Raw genomic sequence first — 21,992 nt, 5'->3', positions numbered from 1 at the left:
TCAAATGGACAAAGTGAGTTAAATTGCAGTTGTTAAGACGCAAAATCACAAAGAAAATCATGAACAGAACCCTTTAATAAAACGTCTTTTAAAGCATGAAAGACAGACAAACGGACAAAATAATGTATAGACAGATCATGGTGATAGCCAAACAAATTTTTCTTATAAAACTTCATTCAATGCAATCAAAAGTCTTTCTCCCAAGTTTTTCTTAAATGGTAGACGTACATACAGATAAGTAATTAAATATAAAGAGTAGCTGCGCTAAAATATTTGCTAGACATGACTAACCTGCCCAAATTCTTCAAGACGGGATCATTCAGACAGCGGATATCACAGTGGGATAAATTCAGTAGATGATGGGTAGAAAAAAGAAGATATTTTAATATCTGAAAAAATTTGAAAAGCTAGTGTGTTGCACAAATGACAGGTACTTTATTTTACAGAGGTCTGGAGGGATAAGACAATGGACAAAATGATATTAATAAATATTCCCCCTTCTATAGATTTTATTTTTGGTTGATAGATAAGTTTAAACAGTACTAGTTTGAAAAAAAAATTACAAAAATTTGATTAAAGTACCCAAGATATCGTGATTATAAACTTTGGGTACCAGTCTAATTTACAGTCCTTTGTCTCCTCCCTCCCTGTTTTAATATGAATTGGTCAACGAATTATTGGTACAAAGACTATATGTAATATTAGTTTACAATAATAAAATTAGGTAGGTATAAAAGTAAACATTGAAACAAAATTGTGAGGTAAAATATAACACAAAAAATGGAAACTTTCAATTTAATAAATCTAATAATAACATAAAAATCTTTAATTACACACTTGAATTAAAATGAACAAATGAATTGTTGAAAAAAATCTATTACAACAAAGCAAATCACACATTACACAAAAAACTACTATTGTTACAAAAAGCGGCAAAACTTAGGAGTTGTGTTATATTTTTGTTTAGTCTATCTAGAACACACTGAAACTGATTTTGTTTTTATATTTTGCTTGCCTTAATTACAAAATAAATTTTCCTTTCTTTAAAGCATGACGAAGTTCTTTAAGAAAAATATCTTCCCGAAAGTTAATTCTTGTTAAGTTCGTTCATTTTAACCTACTAATTACATTTGTGTGAAAATATAAATAAATTTAAAGGATTCCATAATTCTAGATTCTAGCTACTAAAATTTTACAGAACCACTAGGCAGACTTGAATTAATATTCTGATAAAACCTAACATCATTCACAAACTTGCCAAGATTCGCCACGAAACTTGGCAAATCAGTTTCCTTGGTGAACCCTTCCACCAAGATGCCCTGCTGATTTTCGTCAACCAGCTGGTTTGTGCAGTTGCGCACAAAATGCGGGAGAAACTTTTGGAAAAAGGCGGGAAAATCTGTGGCCGCCATGTTGTAGGCGGCGATAGCAATTTCCTCTCTCAACAAATTGTGCGATTTTGAAATGAGAACTTGGATAAATACTGAAAGAAATTCTGCCATCAGGTTTTCTACAAATATTGGCTTGCTGTATAAACCCCACTTTTGATTGAGGTGCTCCAATGCTATCACATTTTGCCTAAAATAAGATAATAGTCAGTGGAAAGAAGTTCATTAACGTCTAAAACAGTTTTAACTTTCATTTATGGTTAATAAAAAGAACAAAGTAAGCACGACGAGACTTACCACAAAAGAAAATGTAACCTTAAATAGCGCTGAGAAATTTACTCTCCTAACAAACGTTTGACAGACAGACCGACCGGTATTTCTAATTTTAAAGTAGCATTGATACTAACACACGATCGTGGCGAAACATGTAACGCATCCCCTTGTTACCGGGAAGGTTCGTATATCGACCCTACACCACTTCATAACCGACGTTAAAAATGGTTTCAACTGCTATTATGTCAAGTGGACGAAATAAATAGTTATAGTTGGGGAATGACTTGAACCCAAACAAACGCAACATATTAACATACACAATTGGGATTTCCAGACAAAGGTCGTACGATCAAACAAAACCTTGAGCAAGATTTAGTTCAGATAAACACCAAAATACTATCTTGTAGGTTACGTGTAAACCCGTCCTCATAAGGGCAATCCAAGCAATGATATTAAAATAAAAATCTTCCTACCTGAAGATATGAATGTCTGAGTCCATGAAAGATTGGCCAAAACATCTCATAACTTGTAGAAATACTTCTGCGTTACTCACTTCTCCAACTTTACCCAACACTGAAACAAATATCCTTTTATAAAAGTAATTGGATGTCTGTCTGTCTAAAGCGTAAAATATCGCTCCCCGCTAAAATATAACAGTTAAGCTTCTTAAAAGTCCAGGAAATGTTATTACTATTTTGGGGGAGGGTAACTAAACCCTCCAGAAACCCCCCTAAACTACCTATCCAACTATTTAAAAAAAAAACTAAAATCGGTTTTAGAGGGTCGACTTACTTTGAATTTTTGAAAAATTTATAAAAACATACCTTTCAGAGATGACTTGAAAAAGAACTGCCAATTATGAAGCAGAGTCTGATATAGCAGCTGGTAGAATGTAGACTTTATGGCATCGGCTTTTCTTTCCAGGATTAGTGGGTAAACACTCTCCAGACAGAGGCTTAGGGTTCCAGGTACAAATTTTCTGCAGGATTTCATGATCATTATTATAGTATACTTAATTGATTTAACCTTAGTTACCCATTACCCAAACCCATTAGGTAATACCAAAGGATAATAAAATGAATGTTAACAAATGATGATCTACAAAATTACCCCTTCCCTTACAGCTACTGGTTTGGAACCAACAAATCAAATTTCTATTAAAATACCCAATGATAGGTACCTAGTTAAATTGTAACTGAATTTTTAAAAAAATATATTATAATTAGATTAAAATTACGGAATATCTTAAAATTCTTTATTAGAATAACTTTCTATATAGGAAGAAACACAGTTTTATTTCCCTGTCGTTTAATAATGTAAAACTAAAAATAATAATAATAAACAATGGACATGCCTAAATGAAGGTCCAGGTTCAGAAACAATGAAGGCAAGGATTGTTAAGAACTTGTCAACTACTCGTGACCCGATTGCGCCTCCGTGTAAAATTGCCTAGAAATTGATTCTTCAATAGTTTAAAAGGCCTAGACTGCTTGATTGGGCCAATATAACATAAGGTAAGAACAATCATATGTTAAAAATAAAAATTACTCATCAAAGTTGGATGTATCATTCTGTCTAATTGACCATTTAGGGTATAAGTCAAATGATTTCAAACTTTTTTACTTATCATCAGTCGAAATTGCAGGCGTGTTGTGCACCAGAGTGTTTTTCCCGACTGCAAAAAATATTTCATCTATCCTATACCCCTCTAACCCACCCCTCTCACCTCCCCTTAATGTATTCAGTTAATTCAAGATTTCTTTATTTGATTATATACAATGATACATTATACACTTGTGGCCCAATGAAAACATCAACTGAGTGTAACTTATTTTTCATACGCCCCCCCCCCCTCAACCCCCGCCCTTTTAGCCGAGGATCCCATGCAAATTTACACCCCTGTGAGGACGGCAAAATATTTTTTGTAAAAACGGATCAGTATCTTCACCTGAGTTAGTTGATTTTGGCCAAAAAGATTGAGGAATGTTTGTACGGCGTGTTCCACATATTCCGCGCCCATTTGAGTTTTCAACACGTCAAACACAGTGTGGAAAAAATTAAACATGTACTCGCAAACATCAGGATTCTAAACAAAACAAGGATAAAAAAATTTATAAAAGCAAAGCTCAACATAAAAGACGTGCAGACAAATGAAAATTAAGAAATATAGAGTAACAACGCTTTTAAAATAAGCACAGTTTAGAAAAAAATGTATACCAAAATCACCTACTTAAATACAGGATGTGTACTGTGTAGTATGGTTGGGCATAATTACATTATAGACTTGTTTATAGAGATACTTTGCTTAAACATTATATTATATATATAATCCGATCGTCCTAGAAATCAATATTCCAAAAGTAAGATACCTTTAGAATTTAGATAAATGAAATAAAAAAATGTTTCCAAAAAAGATAAATAGGTAGTAAGGTAGGTACGGCAGTTGAATTTTTCTTATTATTATTCTAATTACTATCCGCAGAAAGCTGTCTATCTATAATACGATACGATAACTAACTATACCTGAATATAAATAGGAAAGAGCCAAAGACTGAGATCAATATATTCTCTCAGAGTGTCATGGCACAACTTTTTTGTCTGCGTTACCTTTAAACAGGAATAAAATGATAAATAACTAGAAATAATGAAAGTTAAAACCGTCATTTGGAAATCAAAATTGACAAAAACTTTACGGATCTTTATTTAAAGATAATCTTGATTGGTTGGTTAAAACACGCAGCGTCAAAAATTTTCCAACATTAATTTTAATCTACAAGGGGGTAATTTAATTTAAAAATAAGCGTCCACTGTCTTTGCACTTGAAAGAAAAAAGTTTCATGAAAATTTTGCATTAAAGAAGCTTCCTTTCTTCCAAGATTATTTTTTTACTGCACAAATATTTTTCTCATGTGATTTTATTTAACACTCAATTCCTGCCTCATTTAGTACATTATCCACAAGATCTCCCAGGGTGAGAAGTGAGTGTATTATAACTGGTTCTGCTTGCTTCTGCAGTTCTGCACTTTGCATTAGGGCTGGCTCATCCTTCAGTTTTCTAAATTATTATAAAATAAAATTATTGTATCTCTGCATCAAATATTTCTAATCAACGTACATGATGATATGATCATGGACGGACAAAGCCCTTCAGATGGCCAACCCTTTAATTGGACTAGGTTTATAACATCGCATATCCAATAAGGGCTCTAAGGAAAAAAAAATAATGGAATGTAAAGTAAGACATATTTGTAAATACATTGGTACCATTTGTTTGCCTCTGAAATAAAAAAAAAGGGTGCTTTTTGATATTTTTTTTCTTTTACTACAAATCAAATTTTAAAATTGAGTCTTGCTAACATATTAATCTTACCTGAAGTCTTCAGTGATATCACGTAAAAATTTAGTCAAATGCTTTCTTCTCTCTTCCCATTTTTGTTCCTGTATCCCTGGCCAGGGGAGCAGCAACACGTTACACAAGGATCGAACCATCAACCGATGCGCCTCTGACTTTAGTCTAAACAAGATTAGTTTTCACGAAAACTGTTGCCTTTTGGGAATGAATAAAAATTATTTTCCATTTGTACACAAACCCCATACAACTTTACGTTTAGGAAATCATTTTCTGAGGCCCATACAAATGAGAAATAAATAATTTTTTAATTGCAAAAAAGTAAAACCTAGGTATGTAAGTTATAAGCCATTTCTTCATTATTTTCATTCCACCTAAGACTAAAATTATTTTTGATTTAAATCAGGTGCTAAGAAAGTATCTTTCATTAAGCTCAAAAGTTTATAATAGATATTGTTCGCATATCATAGTATTATATACAGTTTTCTGCGGATGGTAAAAAAAATATTTTATTAAATTGCTGGATGGAATTGGTTGCATTTTTCAGACATGTATTAATATTATATTTATCTTGGGATGGGTTTGCGCTATTTTTCTGACCCCCACTCCCATAGAGGCTAGGGGCAAAGCATTTTAATTATTATCATTGTTATGATCATTGTTGTTAATAAATTGAACCTTTTACCTTAAATGCTTAATACCCGAGTAGAGGTCTGTAAATTGTTTCAGCTTCCAAATACTGGGAGGTCGTACTGTTCCGGTCAGTGTGACCAGGAAATGCGCGGCTGCATGTACCAACTTCTCACTTTCACTCTCCTGAAAGGATTTTAATCTGTATATAAAAGTATAGATGATTGTGTGTGTCTTTGTACCCAAGGATCTAGCTAAACGCTGAACTGATACGGTTCTCCTTTACAGTGAAGCTTTTTATAGGTCCAGAAAACTATTTTAAGGGAGGGAACCTCCACCGACCAAAAAAAAAATAATTGCCCAAAGAAACTATTCCTCTCACCCAAAAAATGTGGAAGGTAGACAATCTCCTCCTTCTCTCATGTGCATTAAGAGGCCTATAGGGGGTCCGCTCCTCCCCCCCCCCCCTATCCCTATCGAAATCCCACCTTTACTTTTAATGGGGAAACTTACCTTAAGTACAGCAACCACGGCTGAAACAATACTGGAGGTTATATCAGAGGACACCCAGGTATAAGTGCTGTCACTAAATTAAATATCAACCATCAATCCGGATATACAAGTAACAGGATGACTATCTGTCTAACTGTGTATGTCATTGTCTAAGCTTGAACATCAATGATAAAAAATGTAATTGTACACAGTATACAAGGTTTTCATAAGATTTCTACATTTATCCTGTCGCCATTTTATTTATCGCATCGTATTAAAAACAGCTTTCCACGGATATAAAATGTACAATTATAAGATTAAAACCAGTTTTGTTAGACCTGAGACGCAGAAGACCCTGGCTAACAAAACTGGTTTTAATATAAATTATGATTGTACATTTTTATATTCGTAGAAAACTGGATATAATAAGATGTAATAAATAATTTTTCAGTATGGCTTAGAACTGGTTCTAATCCAGCGGATATTAGTCGGTTTCGACGCCATTAGATACTTTACCTAAGGGCCTCTGAGTGTAGGGCGGCCAGCCAATGGCACCAGGCTTTCAGGGTGGCCAGGGTTTGAACATGCACCTCCAGAAATCCAGATTTTATCACAGGATAGTTACAACTGAAAAGTAAATAGTTTGATAAAGGATATATACATCAACGATCTCTTCCATACTTTTACGACGCGAAAATATAAAGTTTTTTGAGTACAAATAACATTTTATCTACATTTAAGATTCTATTGATATCGATATCATAATATTTACTATGATAAATTTTTAGCATGGCTTCGAAACAATATAATACCCGCTGGATAAGAACCGGATATGAGCCATACAGAATATGACAGTATCTTATCGTACTAAATAAAAAAATTTCCTTTTACTATTAGCGGAAAGCTGTCAATATTACGATACGATAAATATATTTTCCCTTTTAAATGTAAGAGGCTTTTCAATGCATATCAAAAACTTAAAAAACAAACAATGAAGCTTACCTGCAAAGATAAATTTTGTTTCTTGATCCAAATGATGCCAAGGCCAACAATTGTTTAATGTAGTCCATACCAGTTTGTAATCGGTCCAAGAAAAATTCACCTAAACAAAGCCTTTATAAAGAAGAATTTTATACGCATTTGTTTATGTTTGTTAATATAAAAAGTTAAACTGTTTAAAATAGGCGTAGAATAAGATACTTTTTGTTAATGATACTTGAGCTAGCAATACTGGAAAAGTTATTACCTATGAAAAGAAAAGACATTCTGCCCATGAGCTGAAGTAGCATGGAGAAATCTTTCAGAGTATAATCAAGCTTCAATACATCTTCTTCGGATTCAAGCTCGATTCTTTAAAATAATTTATGTCATCCTTATATAAAAGCTACAGGATGTTTGTCGTTCCATGGGGTTGTAGCCTTATATCCTGCTAGCCGTTGGACCGATATGTTTCTCTTTACAGTGCAGTGATGATTCTAAATGTCAGAGAAGGCTTATATCTAACTATTTATGGGAAGGGTACCAAGACCCTCCTCAGAGAAACTCAAATCAGCTTTTTTCATTCAAAAAATAAAAGAGAAAAAGGAGGGTCGACTTTACCTCACATTAAAAGATTCCCCCCCCCCCTCAGCCCCCAGTATTTTATCACTTTCTTTGAAACTGAAAATGGGGGAGGGGGGGGGGGGGCGTTTTTAGACATCAAATAAAATCTTACAGTGAATGTTTTTGCCCAACGACATTCTTTGAGTGGGAATTGAGCAAAAGATGTACTCTCTTTGACCCAAAACCGGTTTTTTATCAGCCATAAGATAAAATAGATAATCAAAAATAAATGACATAATTAATTTCCTGTTATTATGAATAATTTTGTCTGTCCCTAAATACACGTTACAAGTATCTTTCCATACTAAAATCAACAACCAATAACAAAAATCCTAGCATCTTAAGATATCGGCAGTTAGTTCTCATTTTAAGGGAAGCTTTACATAGGTCTTTGGATGATTTTAGGCAATTTTTAAAGATTTAAGTATTCGGTTGGTTTTAGGCACTCTGCTCAAAGAATAAAGCTAGTCCAAACGTTTCAACAACTAATTTATTCCACAGAAAGAGTAATTTTGTATTCCATTATTGGGGATTTACATCCCTGGGAATAACATAGACCAAATGAATGTAGAATACTGGTTGTTCCTGAATCAACAATGCTAAGAACTTCAGCAGGTAGCAGGTCTGCAACTTTCATCAAGGTTTCTATGGCTGACACAATGAATACTTGCCAGTCTGGACAACAAATATTTCAGTTTAAAAATATGGTATGCATTCTAGAGAGGGAGGGGACATTGGACTGTAAATTTCACTGGTATCCAAAGTTTTATAACCACGTTATCTTATTCGTAGACTTAAAAACTTTAGGACATCAAGAACGTCTAAGGAGGGAGGGACGGATAAAAGCAGTATTTATTTTTAATTCAGGTAAATTTTGGGCATTATCCCCAAAATTATGTGTTTTTGAATACATTCAAATTAATTTAAAGGGTTTAATTACCCCCCTAAAGTATATTCTAACCCCTGCGGGGTAGCAATTTTTATTTATTCCTCCTCGAAAAAAAATTTATCGGTTTTAAGGATTTGAAACCTAAAAAGTACCTAGGCAGTAAGAAAAAACCTTAAATACCTATTAATAAAAATAATAAAATATTTTCCTGTTTCATTATTATCATTAAAACTTGAGTTGTCTAAATGTTGCAGCTGACTGGCATTGAACCTAAACATATGTCAAAAAGGATTAAGTTTGATAGAATAGGGGTTTAAGCTATGCATATTTAATTGTTTGATCTAAAGGGAAAAGAGGTAGGATGTTTATCTGTCTGTCTGTCTGTACTGAAAGATCTATTTAACTGCTGTCCCGAGGTGGATCTTTCTTACAGATCACAGGGCTTTTTCTTAAAAGGGGGGGGGGGGGGCGGATGTGCCACTTTTTGAAACCAAAAGTAATACGTGCATGATCTCAGCCCATAAAAGAGTTAAAACTCTGAAATTCTGCACAGCAGTTGTTTTTTGAGAACAAAATGGAACTGTGAAGAAACGGCCGCGGAACCGCCGTTCCCGCCGAAAACCGCCGTTTCCCGCCGATTTTTTTTCCATTTTTTTTTTATTTTTTTCGCCAAATTAGACAGTTCTCAATCATCTGAGATAAACTTTTTTTCTCAAAAAAATTTCCCTTGTATTTTTACGTGACACTTTACTTAACATGTCAATGTTAAAAAATTGCAAGTGTACAATCTTACAAGTGTCAAGTGAAAATATGAGCAAAATTTTTATGAAAAAAAAGGTTTATCTCAGATAATTGAAAATTGTCTACTATGGCGAGAAACGGCAAAAAAAATTTCGGCGGGAAACGGCGGTTTTCGGCGGGAGCGGCGGTTCCGCCGCCGTTTCTTCACAGTTTCATATTGTTCACCACAACAGCAACTGCTGTGCAGAATTTTAGAGCTGTAACTCTTTTATGGGCTGAGATCATGCACGTTTTACTTTTGGTTTTAAAAAGTGGCACATCCGCCCCGCCCCCTTTATATTGGAATAGAAAATCCCCACACTTATAAAGAAAAAAAACTAAAGTTAAACACCCCAAGAGACGCAGCCGCAAAAATAAATAATACTAAAAACATAAAAGTTTACTTCTAACCTGAATTGTAGCTTTTTCATTACATGAAAGACTAGAGATAATAAAGCTTCTTTATATTTGACTAGTAATACCTCTCCCTGCTCCCTGCTGATAGCCATAGCTCCCTGAAATATAATTATAATAATATCTTTATATTTGACTAGTAATACCTCTCCCTGCTCCCTGCTGATAGCCATAGCTCCCTGAAATATAATTATAATAATATCTTTATATTTGTCTAGTAATACCTCTCCCTGCTCCCTGCTGATAGCCATAGCTCCCTGAAATATAATTATAATAATATCTTTATATTTGTCTAGTAATACCTCTCCCTGCTCCCTGCTGATAGCCACAGCTCCCTGAAATATAATTATAATAATATCTTTATATTTGTCTAGTAATACCTCTCCCTGCTCCCTGCTGATAGCCACAGCTCCCTGAAATATAATAATAATAATATCTTTATATTTGTCTAGTAATACCTCTCCCTGCTCCCTGCTGATAGCCATAGCTCCCTGAAATATAATTATAATAATATCTTTATATTTGTCTAGTAATACCTCTCCCTGCTCCCTGCTGATAGCTATAGCTCCCTGAAATATAATTATCATAACATCTTTATCTGTAAACCTGTTTTGGAAAGCAGAATTTGAGATTTTAATTTCTAAACACATTTTTTACATCAAAAATAAATAATCAGCCCAACGACTGGACATATGATCGCATAATAATTCGTGCAAAATTTTAGGTACATTTAAATACAGATATTTTACCTTAAATTACCTAGTCGAACCCAGAAACCTCCCCATACCCTTTAATATCTTTAATAAAAAAATTTTAAAAGGGGGGTGTTAGTACTTTTTCCTATGCCTAACCCCTGCGGGGCCTTAAGCTGAGGTGCCCTATCACTGGGGACTAACAAGTCCCTAACCTGTCCGAAATAAAAGTCTAACCTGAATATAATCTACAACATATCCCCAGGTTTCTAAGCAGGCACTGAATCCTTCAATGTTTGGCTGGAGCAGGGTGTATGTGAACATCGAGGAGAGAAACTCAAGCAATGGAAACTAAAATTAACATGTCCTTATATAAAAGTAAGAGGATGTTTCTGTGTGTGTTTGTGTGTAGCTTAAGATTTCGCTAACCCACACTTTTCCTCAACAGTTTAGCGGATTTATGACCAACACGCAACAAGCGGTCAATGGATCCTATAAATAGACATATTTGCAAAATCAAAACTGGTTTTAGCTAAATTGTATCTGCTCCTTCTTCCGGATTATAGAATTTTTAAGAATTTGACTAAAAATGTGTGATGATTTGACTTTAAAATAGCCTTTGATGTAAAATGTATATTACCTCTAACACATGAAAGCAGTAGTTGTTTTAAAAACTTTTTTTGAAGATTAATTATAACTCATGAAATTGTCGACGGCGGTCCCTTCTGGTTTTAATCAATGCTTTTTTTCTTCAAATTACCTTGAAATCTTAAACTTAGAAAGTAAAAACAGTAATGAAAAATCAACATATCATTTAACTAAACAATTATGACAACATCCATAAAAGCGAAGCACTGAAACTGTAGGACAAACGGACATTAACACTTATATAGTATCAGAACTGAATAATCAGAATATAAATGTATAAGAGTCGAAGCAAAATTGTAAGTAAATTTGTTGAAAACTGCTTTACTTTCTAAATCGTACCTAATTACTAAAGGAATCACCATGCAAAGTTTGGAATCGATATGACATCTCTAACATGCCTAAATTAACGAAAAAAAGCTATCCGTTTGTGAAGGACGTACGGACGGACCGACCCTAATTATAGAAAAGCTTCGTTTTTAAAAATACTGACAGAATTGATTTACAACATATTTACTGTTATTAAAAGCGAAGCTTTTCTATAATTAGGGTCGGTCCGTCCGTACGTCCGTCTGTCCGTCAGTAAAAGTTAGATTTGAAGGTGGAAATGTTAGCTTTTTTAGTGGAACGGTTAGCTTTTTCCGTTAATTTAGAATTTTCCTATCGATTTCAAACTTTGCAAGGTTATTCCTGTAGTATTTAGGTACAACTTAGAAAAAGTGTAGCTACTCTAAAATCATTACCAGAATTTCCGAACGCCCAATTTAAACTGTTGATTTAAAAAAAAATTAAAACAACATATTTTTATGTGATAAAATTATCCGATTGAACTAAATTTTGGGATACTTATTCCTAGGACAACAAAGTACAATGTTATGGGCGATGCATCTCTTTATCAAGTCCTAAAAATGTAATCATGTCCTTAAACATTAACTTGTATTTAAACCGTTTATAAAAAAATTTACTCATAATTTTGTTTAGACTTTAATAAATTTATATTCTGATTATTCAGTTCTGAAACTTTACAATTAATAATGTTCGTTTGTCCTACGGTTTCATAGCTTGGTTTTATGGATGTTTTCATCCTTGTTTATATAGAAACAATAAGCAATTTAACACTCGAATTTTGTATGAAAGACACAATAGTATAAGTTATCAAACACATAAACAATAGATTGTTGAAGAAATTAGGCATTTAATTGATTATATCAAAGGAAAGTTATTAATAAGTATAGTCTAATTAGTTAAAAACTGAATAGTTCTTATACATTAAATAGTTTTACTATTAAGTAAATTTGTTGCAAAATACAACATACTGTTTAAGGACATTCCTACATTTTTAGGACTTTATTATAGATGTGCCTCGTTTATAACGTTGTACCTTGTTGTAGTATTTATTACAAAAAGGTTTAAAACTTATTGTAGAATTGCTATGCTTTCTAAATCGTACCTTACTACTAAAGGAATAACCATGCCAAGTATGAAATCAATAGGACAATTATAAAAGGCCTAAATTAATGATAAGAGCTATCCGTTATAGACAGACAGACCAATCCTTAATAAAGAAAAGCTTTACTATTAAAATCAAGCATCAGAAAAAGTCTTGTTTTTTTAATTATAATTATAGATCCACAACGACCAAAATCTTTGACCTATGTAGATTATGATCACATTTGAAAAAGGTTTTGCCATGTCTTAAATAAGATACAAAATTAAATAAAAATTGTTTTCAATTGCTAAATAATCTTTAATACACCAGACATTAATTTGATGTTAAATTAAAATATACTAGCTCTATATAAAAAAGCGATTGTGCCCCTAGCATCTAGTTGGTCTGTTTTCTAAGGGGTAAGGCATAAAAATCATCCAGAGACTTAAATCTAAAAATCAAATAGCCTGAACCCATCCTGGGTCCTATGTACGTGAAGCTTTCCTAGAGTGTAGAACTAAATCAGCTATCGAAATCTTAAGCTACAGATAAAATACATACTGTTTACATACAAAACATATCAGATGATCATTATCAAATTTTTGTCAACTTTAATGCAATTAAAATTAAAAAGCATATACTTTACCTAGTAACTATTAAGTAATAAAATAGTAAATGAAGTGTATTCAAGTATATCTTTTAAAGTAATGTTTTTAAATAAACCTTTCGTGTCATATATTAACCTACTTACTGTTTCATTAAATCAAATGTTTATCCATATGAAATTTAAAATGGTTTAGAACAGAAAAGATAGACTTTTGTGTAATAAACGGCTAAGTATCTAATCAATTAGGATTAGTGCTTTTTATATCACTAATAATGCATAAAATAACCCCTGTTATACATCCTAAATATGCAGTGTTGAAGTGTTAAAAATATTGTTTTAAAGCCTCAACAAATATGACAAAATTATATTTACAAGCTTTAAACTATAAGATGATTTTTGATTAAAGGTTATTTTAAAGTCAAATAATCACATATTTTTTATTAAAAATCTTTGAAATACTTTAGACACGAAGAAGGAGCAGATACAATTTAGGTAAAACCAGTTTTGATTCAGCAAATGTGTATATTTATAAGATCCATTGACCGCTTGATGCGTGTTGGTTTTAAATCCGCTAAACTGTTGAGGAAAAGCGTGAACCGCTTAACCAATATGGTTCTCCTTTATAATGTAGCTTCTCATAGGTACAAGAAAGGTTTAAAGCTATTTTGTGGGAGGGTACCACCACCTTCCCAAGAGAAATCAGTACTAGAAAAAATCTACCCCCAAAAAAAACATTATCTAGCTAGGTACCTATCTTTTTTGTATATCAAAAGGGGGAGGGGCGAAAGTGACACTTTTTGAAACCAAAACTAAAAGTCAAAGGAACTCAACTAAAAAGAGTTACAGGTCTGACATTTTGCATGGCAGTTGCTTTATAGGGCTACAATATGGAACTGTGAAGAAACGGCGGCGCAACCGCCGAAAACCGCCGTTTCCCGCCGAATTTTTTTTTGCCTTTTCTCGGCGGTTTCCGGCGGTTGCGCCCTTGTTTCTTCACAGTTCCATATTGTACCCCCTATAAAGCAACTGCCATGCAAAATCTCAGACCTGTAACTCTTTTTTTCCTTTGTTGGCTTTTAGTTTTGGTTACAAAAAGTGTCACTTTCGCCCCCCCCCCCCCCCCTTTAAGTAAGGGGAGGTCGACTTGAGGCTAGGGGCCAAGCAAACAGTCCTGTAATATAAAGTAGTCTGCTTTTCTGTTTGAAGCAAATGATTTTGGAAATTTCTGGTCCGAAGTGGTGGTACTTTTCAGAGAAGCTTTAAATATGTCTTGGAGTGGTTTTTAAGCTATTTTTTGCTGACCCCACCTACAGACCAGGAACGACCCAATTAGTTAAAAAGATAAAATAAAATCTTACCTTATCTGTATCTTCACATCTTTTTAAATGTGCGGACACAAAAAGTTTAATAAAATCTGTTATTGTGTTGATGTATTGATCATCCGCTGTCAACAATAACGGGTTTCCTCCATTAGACTCGGATTCTATAATAATAATTTTATTAAATTTTTTAAAGGAAAAACTTCTCCAGTATCGCTTCAAAACTGATTAATATCCGGTGGACTAGAACCGGTTCTCAGCCATACCGAAAAATTATGTATAACATAGTATTATATCCAGTTTTTTATGCATATAAAAATGTACAATCATAAAATTAATAACAGTTTTTTTTGTATCAACGTTCAGCTGTTTATAATACGATGCGCTAAATAACTTATAGAAACGGTGCCCTCCCTTATCTTTTCCTTAGACCATGTGTGTCAATATCTAACTAAACTCACTTGTTTCATTTAACATCGTCCTTGTATAAAAAAAAACCTTTTACTTGTAAACCAAAAATCAAGTGAACAGTATAAATATATTTTATATTAAATGAAGTTAAATATCTTTAAAACCCTCATGTTAAAAATGGACATATGATATGGACGTTCTGGTAATATTCAATTCAATTAGTGCGCTTTCTAAGTTGTATCTAACTGAATCATCAACACAGTTTAAAATAGATGGGACAATTTTAACAATAAAAGCTTTCAGTTACGTACGAACAGACTGACCAACCATAATTATATTTTTAAAAAGCTTTGCCTTTAAAGATATAGGTAAGTTATATTCTTACCAATTGTAAGTCCTTGCAATAGAATAAGGATTCCCCTATACACTGTATACAAATAACCCTAAAACAAAACAAAATATTATTTTTATAAATAAGTAACAGGATGTCCGTGTAGCAAAGGATATCGGTACACAGTGCTAATGTAGGTGCTTTGACTTTTGTGTCAGAACCTAAATTGGGACATAGTGCATTTCATTACCCTAGGTTAGGTAACTTCATTTCACTTTTCAATAAAATCTAAAATGCAGCGGTTTTTCAGAAAATTAAATTTGAAAATGTCAAGTTTAATTTTCACCCACTAGGAGTTACCGCATAATCATGACAAGAAAAGCAAAGATTATTTATTTAAAATTTTGAACAACTTTGCTTTTATAAAGTTCTTCATAAAACCACTCCTGAAGTAAGTTAATTAATGGCCATTTTTATCAATTGCTTTGCTAAGGTCACGGAAATTCAGCCTTAAATAAATCATATATAGAGAGGTTTTATGACTGACTTTATAAAAGCAAAGTTGTTCAAAATTTTAAATAAATAATCTTTGCTTTTCTTGTCATGATTATGCGGTAACTCCTAGTGGGTGAAAATTGAACTTGAAATTTTTAAATCTAATTTTCTCAAAAACCGCTGCATTTTAGATTTGATTGAAAAGTGAAATGAAGTTACCTAACCTAGGGTAATGAAATGCACTATGTCCCAATTTAGGTTCTGACACTAAAGTCAGAGCACCTTTGAAGGCACTGTGGGTAATCATTAAACCGACACGGTTCACCCTTCAAGTCCAGGTAAGGTTTATAACTATTTTACCCCTCCTTTGAAAATTTGTCTCTAGAAAGAACATCCCCTACAAAATTGTCTAGTTAGTTAAGTTAAGGTTAGGGTTAGTTTTGTTTGATTAGGGTTAGCAATCCGTATCCGAATCCGCACAATTTTTGGTCAATTTTGGAATCCGAATCCGGAATTCGTTTTTTAATAGCGGATTCGGATTCTTAATTGGTAGGCTAAAAATAGCGTCTTGAGTTTTTTTTCTTTCAATCCCCCCTTTTTGAAGGCAAAGATTATCATTATTCTATATTATTCGATTCTCGGAAATGAATTATAGAGAACACCAAGAACATTAATTTTTAGGACATATGTAGCACTTAAATTTTTAAAGGGGGGGGGGGCGGATGTGCCACTTTTTGAAACCAAAAGTAAAACGCGCATGATTTCAGCCCATAAAAGAGTTACAGCTCTAAAATTTGGCACAGCAGTTGCTTTTGTGGAGAACAATATGGAACTGTGAAGAAACGGCGGCGGAACTGCCGCTCCCGCCGAAAACCGCCGTTTTCCCGCCGAAATTTTTTTTGCCTTTTCTCGCCATAATAGACAATTTTCAATCATCTGAGATAAACTTTTTTTTTCATAAAAATTTCCCTTATATTTTCACTTGACACTTACACATTACTCATATTACAAGTGTCACGTGAAAATATAAGGGAATTTTTTTATGAAAAAAAAGTTTATCTCAGATGATTCAAAATTGTCTATTATGGCGAGAAAAGGCAAATAAAATTTCGGCGAGAAAACGGCGGTTTTCGGCGGGAGCGGCGGTTCCGCCGCCGTTTCTTCACAGTTCCATATTGTTCTCAACAAAAGCAATTGCTGTGCCAAATTTTAGAGCTGTAACTCTTTTATGGGCTGAGATCATGCGTGTTTTACTTTTGGTTTCAAAAAGTGGCACATCCGCCCCCCCCCCCCCTTTAAAAAAAGCCTTTTAAAATATTGCTAGAATCCGGAATCCGAATCCGGAATCCGCCAAAAATAAGAATCCCGGAATCCGCGGGAATCCGGCATTTATTTTGAAGGATTCTTATAATAATCCGGTCCAAAAATTTGACGGATTGCCATCCCTAGTTTTGATATAGTAAAATTTAGACGATGGACGATAAATGGATGTACAACTTCAGTGCTGTTAAACACCATTATTATCTCTGTAGATATAAATAATTGGTTTAAAAGTTTGAACACTACTAGTTTAGAACCAATCAATTAAAGTACCCTACGTGACTATAAAAGTTTGGGTACCAGCGTAATTTACAGACCCACCCACCAACCCCTACTTTACATCCCATGCAAATATGGAAACAAAAATATATTCTTTTGTATTACCTGAAAATCGTGTGGTACGTAATTTTTGGCCATTATTTCATTAATAGCCGACATTGCCAGCACAGATATGTCGGTTACACCAGGATCGTCCTAATACATACAAAATATTTAGGTTAAAAAGCATTTGTGGAGAAATATGATAGTTAAAATAACAACGATGGCAAGATTTTAAATAGGATCTTTTGCCTTCACTTCAGTAGTTTTAATAGTCAGCAATCAATAAAGCTTGTAAGTTGTGAATAAAAGTTTAGGCGCCACATATATAAAGCTAACTACTTATCCTAGGAATCACCATTTAAAGCATCATTGTAATCGGACAAGTAAATCACATATAAGTAGTGATGGGAATCCGGATCCGGAATCCGAATCCGGAATCCGGAATCCGCCCAATTTTCGGCCAATTTTGGAATCCGAATCCGGATCCGGAATCCGTTTTTTATAGCGGATTTCGGATTCTAAATTGGTAGGCTAAATTTAATTTAAATAGGTTAGAAAATACCAAGCACATTTTTAGGACATACGTAGCACTTAAATTTTAAAATTTACTAATGTGATGTAAATGTTTTAGTTATGCTGGAAGTCAACACTTTAAACAAATCAAGGCTTCAACCAAGTAACATAGTGATAAATTAACGAAAAAAGCTATCCCTCTGTGACGGACGGCCTTTTAAAATACTGCTAGAATCCGGAATCTGAATCCGGAATCCGCCAAAAATAAGAATCCGGAATCCGCAAGAATCCGTCACTTTTTTTTACGGATTCTTTCAGAATCCAGAATCCGAATCCGGCCTAAAAATTCGACGGATTCCCATCCCTACATATAAGATTGATGTCGAAATATTAAAATATTTGGCGCACTATTGAAATGATTTAAAGATCCAGCTCAGTAGAATTTTTTTATTTAGATCATAGAGTTGCTACGCTTTCTAAGGACGATTATAGAAAAGATTCACTCTTAAGATTTGACATTAAAATTAATATTTTGTACATTCCTGTTTAGTTCTTAATACGAGGGAGGCAAATTGGAATAGAGAATTGATAACTCTGGAGTTAACTGCGGTCTGGAGCTCTGCCCAGGTGAACACCTGTACAGTTCACATTTAATCAGTTTTGTACCATGATCTTAAGGGATAAGACATTGGGCGATATATTAATGTAAATTTCCGACGATGAATAAAAGTAATCCTTCTGTGGTTTTCAATTATTGGTTCAAAAGTTTAGACACGTTATGTTTGAGACAATCAATCATGATATAATAAAAGTACTCAAAGTTTTTAAGTCGTAGGAGAAATTTTTTATTAAACTCTGGGTGATATTTTGGTCTATAGGTATACTAGTTCCCAGGAAAGGGAATGGTTCGAAATTCCACCAAACAGCTTGAAAATTAAAAACATAATTTAATACAAAGATAATACAGTTCGTTGCCCATAAACATATGACAAAACATAACCGCAAACATAGGACTTTCAGGAAAGTGTAAGAAAATCAAAGTCTTTTTTTGAATGTCTTGTGTGATTAACTATAATAGGTATCTAATCGTTTTGAGTAAACACAATAAGCAGCTGATTAAACGATCCTGTGAAAAAATTTTGAGGCAGACAGAAGAAACAACCAATGACTGTTCGTCCAGTTTCATGGCCACTGGACTTATTCTGGTGACAGCTGTCTGATTTAATACCTGAAAATATATAATATTGTGGTTTTCTCCAGAGTGTCTCTCGAGTATGAAAAACCTCTTCCCTCTCCCTTATTTCCTAATAAAATTGAAAATAAGGAGGAAGGGGAGCTTTTTTCCTATGCTAATCCATTGCGGGGAGCCCCGACCGTGCAGGGCTACCCAGAACCCAATATTATATAACCAAACGAAAAACCACCTTCTTCCCTCTTTCATTCTTAATGACTTTTTTTTAAAAGGGGGAAGTTTCTGTGTCAAAAAGCACTTTAAAATAAAACGTTGTGACCTTAAACAATTATGATACCTACCTATTATGATTTTCTTACAAATATATTCAAATTTTTAATACCTAGGTAGTGAATATTAAAACTTTCCATAATTTTTATTTGGTAAGATAATGTATAACAATTCACTTGCCCTATCATAAGTATAGGTATAATGTAAATAAAGAGTAAATTCTTTAATTATTCAATACATACAGTTACTTACCCGTGTGTCTTGAAAGCTAGATGAAAAAGGAGATCCATCTATTGAATTACTATCATCAGAATCGCCTGAAGAAAAAAAATCGTTAAATCTCTTGGCATTTAAAACTGTCCTCGTTTATTTTCATTGCTATTTATCCATTTAGGTACAATAAAAATAAAAGGATGTAGGATCTCCCTAAATCAAGATTAAAGCTCAAGATAAGCTTCTTATATATAAAGGGAAGGTTTATAACTATTTTGAGGTAGGATACCTCCAGCCCAAAGAGAAATCGCTTTAAGAACCCCCCCCCCCAAAAAAAAAAAAAAAAACTCGCTTTAAAATGTATACCTGAGGAAGGGGAGGGAGAAGGACGGTTGCTGTTACCAGCCAGTCCAGAATTATCCAACACGGACTCAAGAATAGTTGTTAGCACCAGGCTAATATGGGACACCTGCCGTGACATCAGCTTTTTTAATTCTTTGCTCCTGTTTGAGGAGATGTCCTCTCGGGGAGAACCAAGCTCTTCACAGGCAGTTAGCAACATGTTTAGCCCATCTAGGGTTTTCTCCTAATATATTTAATTTTATCAAGAAAACAAGTAAAATTAAATCCAATTGCAGCTATGAACTGCACTGCACATACAAGCAAACTATCTCTTAAAATATCAATAACATCGGAAAAGAGGGACTGACATTTCTTTCGACATGAAGATCATCTCAAAATATTTGACTAGGTCTTCACAAGAAATAGTATTTTCCCCATGCATGGTGTTATAGCTAATAATCTTGCTAAACACTTGCACTGACATGGTTTTCCTTTACAATGAAGCTTACAGATAGGGTAATCAATCATTTTAAAGGAGTACTTCCATCCTCCTCTAAGGGCACAACCGCAAGTTTATACATAAAGTAACGACAGGAAACAGGTATAAAAATATAACAAGCACCTGATCATGTATTAGTTGTAGGATTTGTGGGAAAAAGTCGGGAAAGAAGTGAGGCCAGTCAATTTTAGCAATGTCAACAATTAATTTCATTAACTTTTTCCTAAAAGTACAATTATGATTTCTTCTTTTAATTTTTTTCAAATAGCATTTCAATTCATTATGTATTGTTTATATTTGATAAACCAAATTACCCCTTCCTATACATTAAACTTGTTGAAGAAAAAGTTTGTGCTAAGGTACCTACTTTATACCAACCAATCACCATCAAATGTACCCAAAGTTTGTAAGCTAACTCATTAGAGAATGTATTTACAAAACTTGTTCCAGTATTTTACAAGTCCAGTGTATAATCCCCTACTTGAAAAAAACTGAAAACCTACAAATATTAGAAGAAATCAAATGCCTAATGAACGGTGGGAAAGATCTATTTTTCTGAAGAAGCATTTCATGTAATTGTTTTCTTAGAACATTTTTATCTTCCGCCAGCATTGCAAACCATCTTCTATGAATAACCTAAATAAATAAATTAAAATTTAATCATAGTATAATTTGTAGTAAATAAACACTGAAGAAAAAAATCCTAAAATAAAAGTAAAAGGAGGATGTCTCTCTATGTGTACTTTGTAGCGAAGGATTTCGTCAACAGGTGAACCGATATGGTTCTCCTCTTATGGGGAAAAGGTACCTCCAACCTTCAATGATAAATCGTTCTCTTTGAAAACATAGCCCAAGTTTTTTGCTTTAAAATAAGTAAATCAAAGGGGAGGGTAAGCTAGCCCCCCCCCCCCACTCAAGTAGCTGCTAGTTTACAATCATGTTTAAACTAACCTGTTCTAGAGTAGTTAGACAGAACATTGCAACATAATCATTATTGCTGTTATCCATAAAATAAATACAATCTCTCCAAGCAGTTTCAACACAAGAAAAGTTCGCCAGCATCTGTTCTATTTCTCTTTTCCTAAATAATATAAATATTGTTGCTACGGCAAGTACTTTATATCCAAAGTTGTGTCCGTATAGGAAGATGAAAACTGGACAGTTAGAAGAAGATGTTTTCTTTAAATTCACATAGGAAGTAACTCAATTTATGAAAGAGAAAAAATAAAAGCCAGATGTTTTAAAATGGAATATGTAGGTAAACGGTAAAAAGACGGACATTAAAAAACATTCAATCAACTTTATTTGTAAACAATTCTTAAACGTGAAAAACAACCTGTTATTATCCGTAACTGGAGAAAAGAACTCATTCATGAGAGTCTCCAGCCCCCGTAGATTTTCTTCTGTAGACGCCATAGCTTCGTAAATGATTCAGGCCGTCAAGAAAATAAATAAATTAATTGGTTTTGTTGTTGTATGTAAATTCATCAAAATTTTAGAGTATCACATCATGTCTGAAACATTAATATTATGCAGCAATGTTTATTTTGTCTTCTTAGTCATATTTCCTTAACTA

The 21,992-nt window shown here is 33.5% G+C and overlaps 2 protein-coding genes across 19 annotated transcripts in view; both read right to left on the bottom strand.

Annotated features, from left to right (window-relative positions):
* Positions 1 to 425, bottom strand: part of fmt (phosphatase 6 regulatory subunit 1-like protein fmt) — a 46,961-nt gene extending 46,536 nt beyond the window's left edge. For all 18 annotated transcript variants that reach the window (XR_013879553.1, XR_013879544.1, XR_013879545.1 and 15 more), the window contains exon 1: positions 292 to 425. The gene's annotated coding sequence lies outside the window, so the exon portion shown is untranslated. The remainder of the gene's footprint in view (positions 1 to 291) is intronic.
* ebo (exportin ellipsoid body open) lies at positions 389 to 21,929 on the bottom strand. Its single transcript, XM_080162348.1, has 29 exons — positions 21,753 to 21,929; positions 21,368 to 21,497; positions 20,943 to 21,052; positions 20,540 to 20,639; positions 19,942 to 20,161; positions 19,615 to 19,679; positions 19,031 to 19,128; positions 18,445 to 18,539; positions 17,451 to 17,542; positions 15,306 to 15,363; positions 14,549 to 14,673; positions 10,747 to 10,860; positions 9,815 to 9,918; positions 8,835 to 8,893; positions 8,240 to 8,412; positions 7,983 to 8,066; positions 7,379 to 7,484; positions 7,135 to 7,234; positions 6,649 to 6,759; positions 6,154 to 6,226; positions 5,696 to 5,826; positions 5,032 to 5,175; positions 4,599 to 4,716; positions 4,185 to 4,268; positions 3,610 to 3,747; positions 3,016 to 3,110; positions 2,486 to 2,640; positions 2,135 to 2,234; positions 389 to 1,578 (listed from the first exon to the last, which is right to left on the bottom strand). The coding sequence occupies exons 1-29, from the start codon at positions 21,830 to 21,832 to the stop codon at positions 1,185 to 1,187; spliced, it is 3,456 nt and encodes a 1,151-aa protein (XP_080018474.1). The 5' UTR covers positions 21,833 to 21,929; the 3' UTR covers positions 389 to 1,184.
* Between the last annotated feature and the right edge of the window lie 63 nt (positions 21,930 to 21,992).

Source organism: Acartia tonsa, chromosome 5, assembly GCF_053477335.1.
Source record: "Acartia tonsa isolate MP-2025a chromosome 5, ASM5347733v1, whole genome shotgun sequence".
NCBI classification, from domain to species: domain Eukaryota; kingdom Metazoa; phylum Arthropoda; class Copepoda; order Calanoida; family Acartiidae; genus Acartia; species Acartia tonsa.
Note: the sequence above shows the minus strand (reverse complement) of the source record. Positions and strands in the feature narration are given on the sequence as shown.

What these genes read in the sequence shown, in the direction of transcription:
- ebo (XM_080162348.1), bottom strand. Translation starts at nt 21,832, where the DNA reads ATGGCGTCTACAGAAGAAAATCTACGGGGGCTGGAGACTCTCATGAAT. An exon ending in TCTTTCCTATTTATATTCAG is followed by an intron (nt 3,748 to 4,184) that starts GTATAGTTAGTT and finishes TGTTTTGTTTAG; the next exon opens with AATCCTGATGTTTGCGAGTA. An exon ending in GAACCTGGACCTTCATTTAG is followed by an intron (nt 2,641 to 3,015) that starts GCATGTCCATTG and finishes GAAATCCTGCAG; the next exon opens with AAAATTTGTACCTGGAACCC.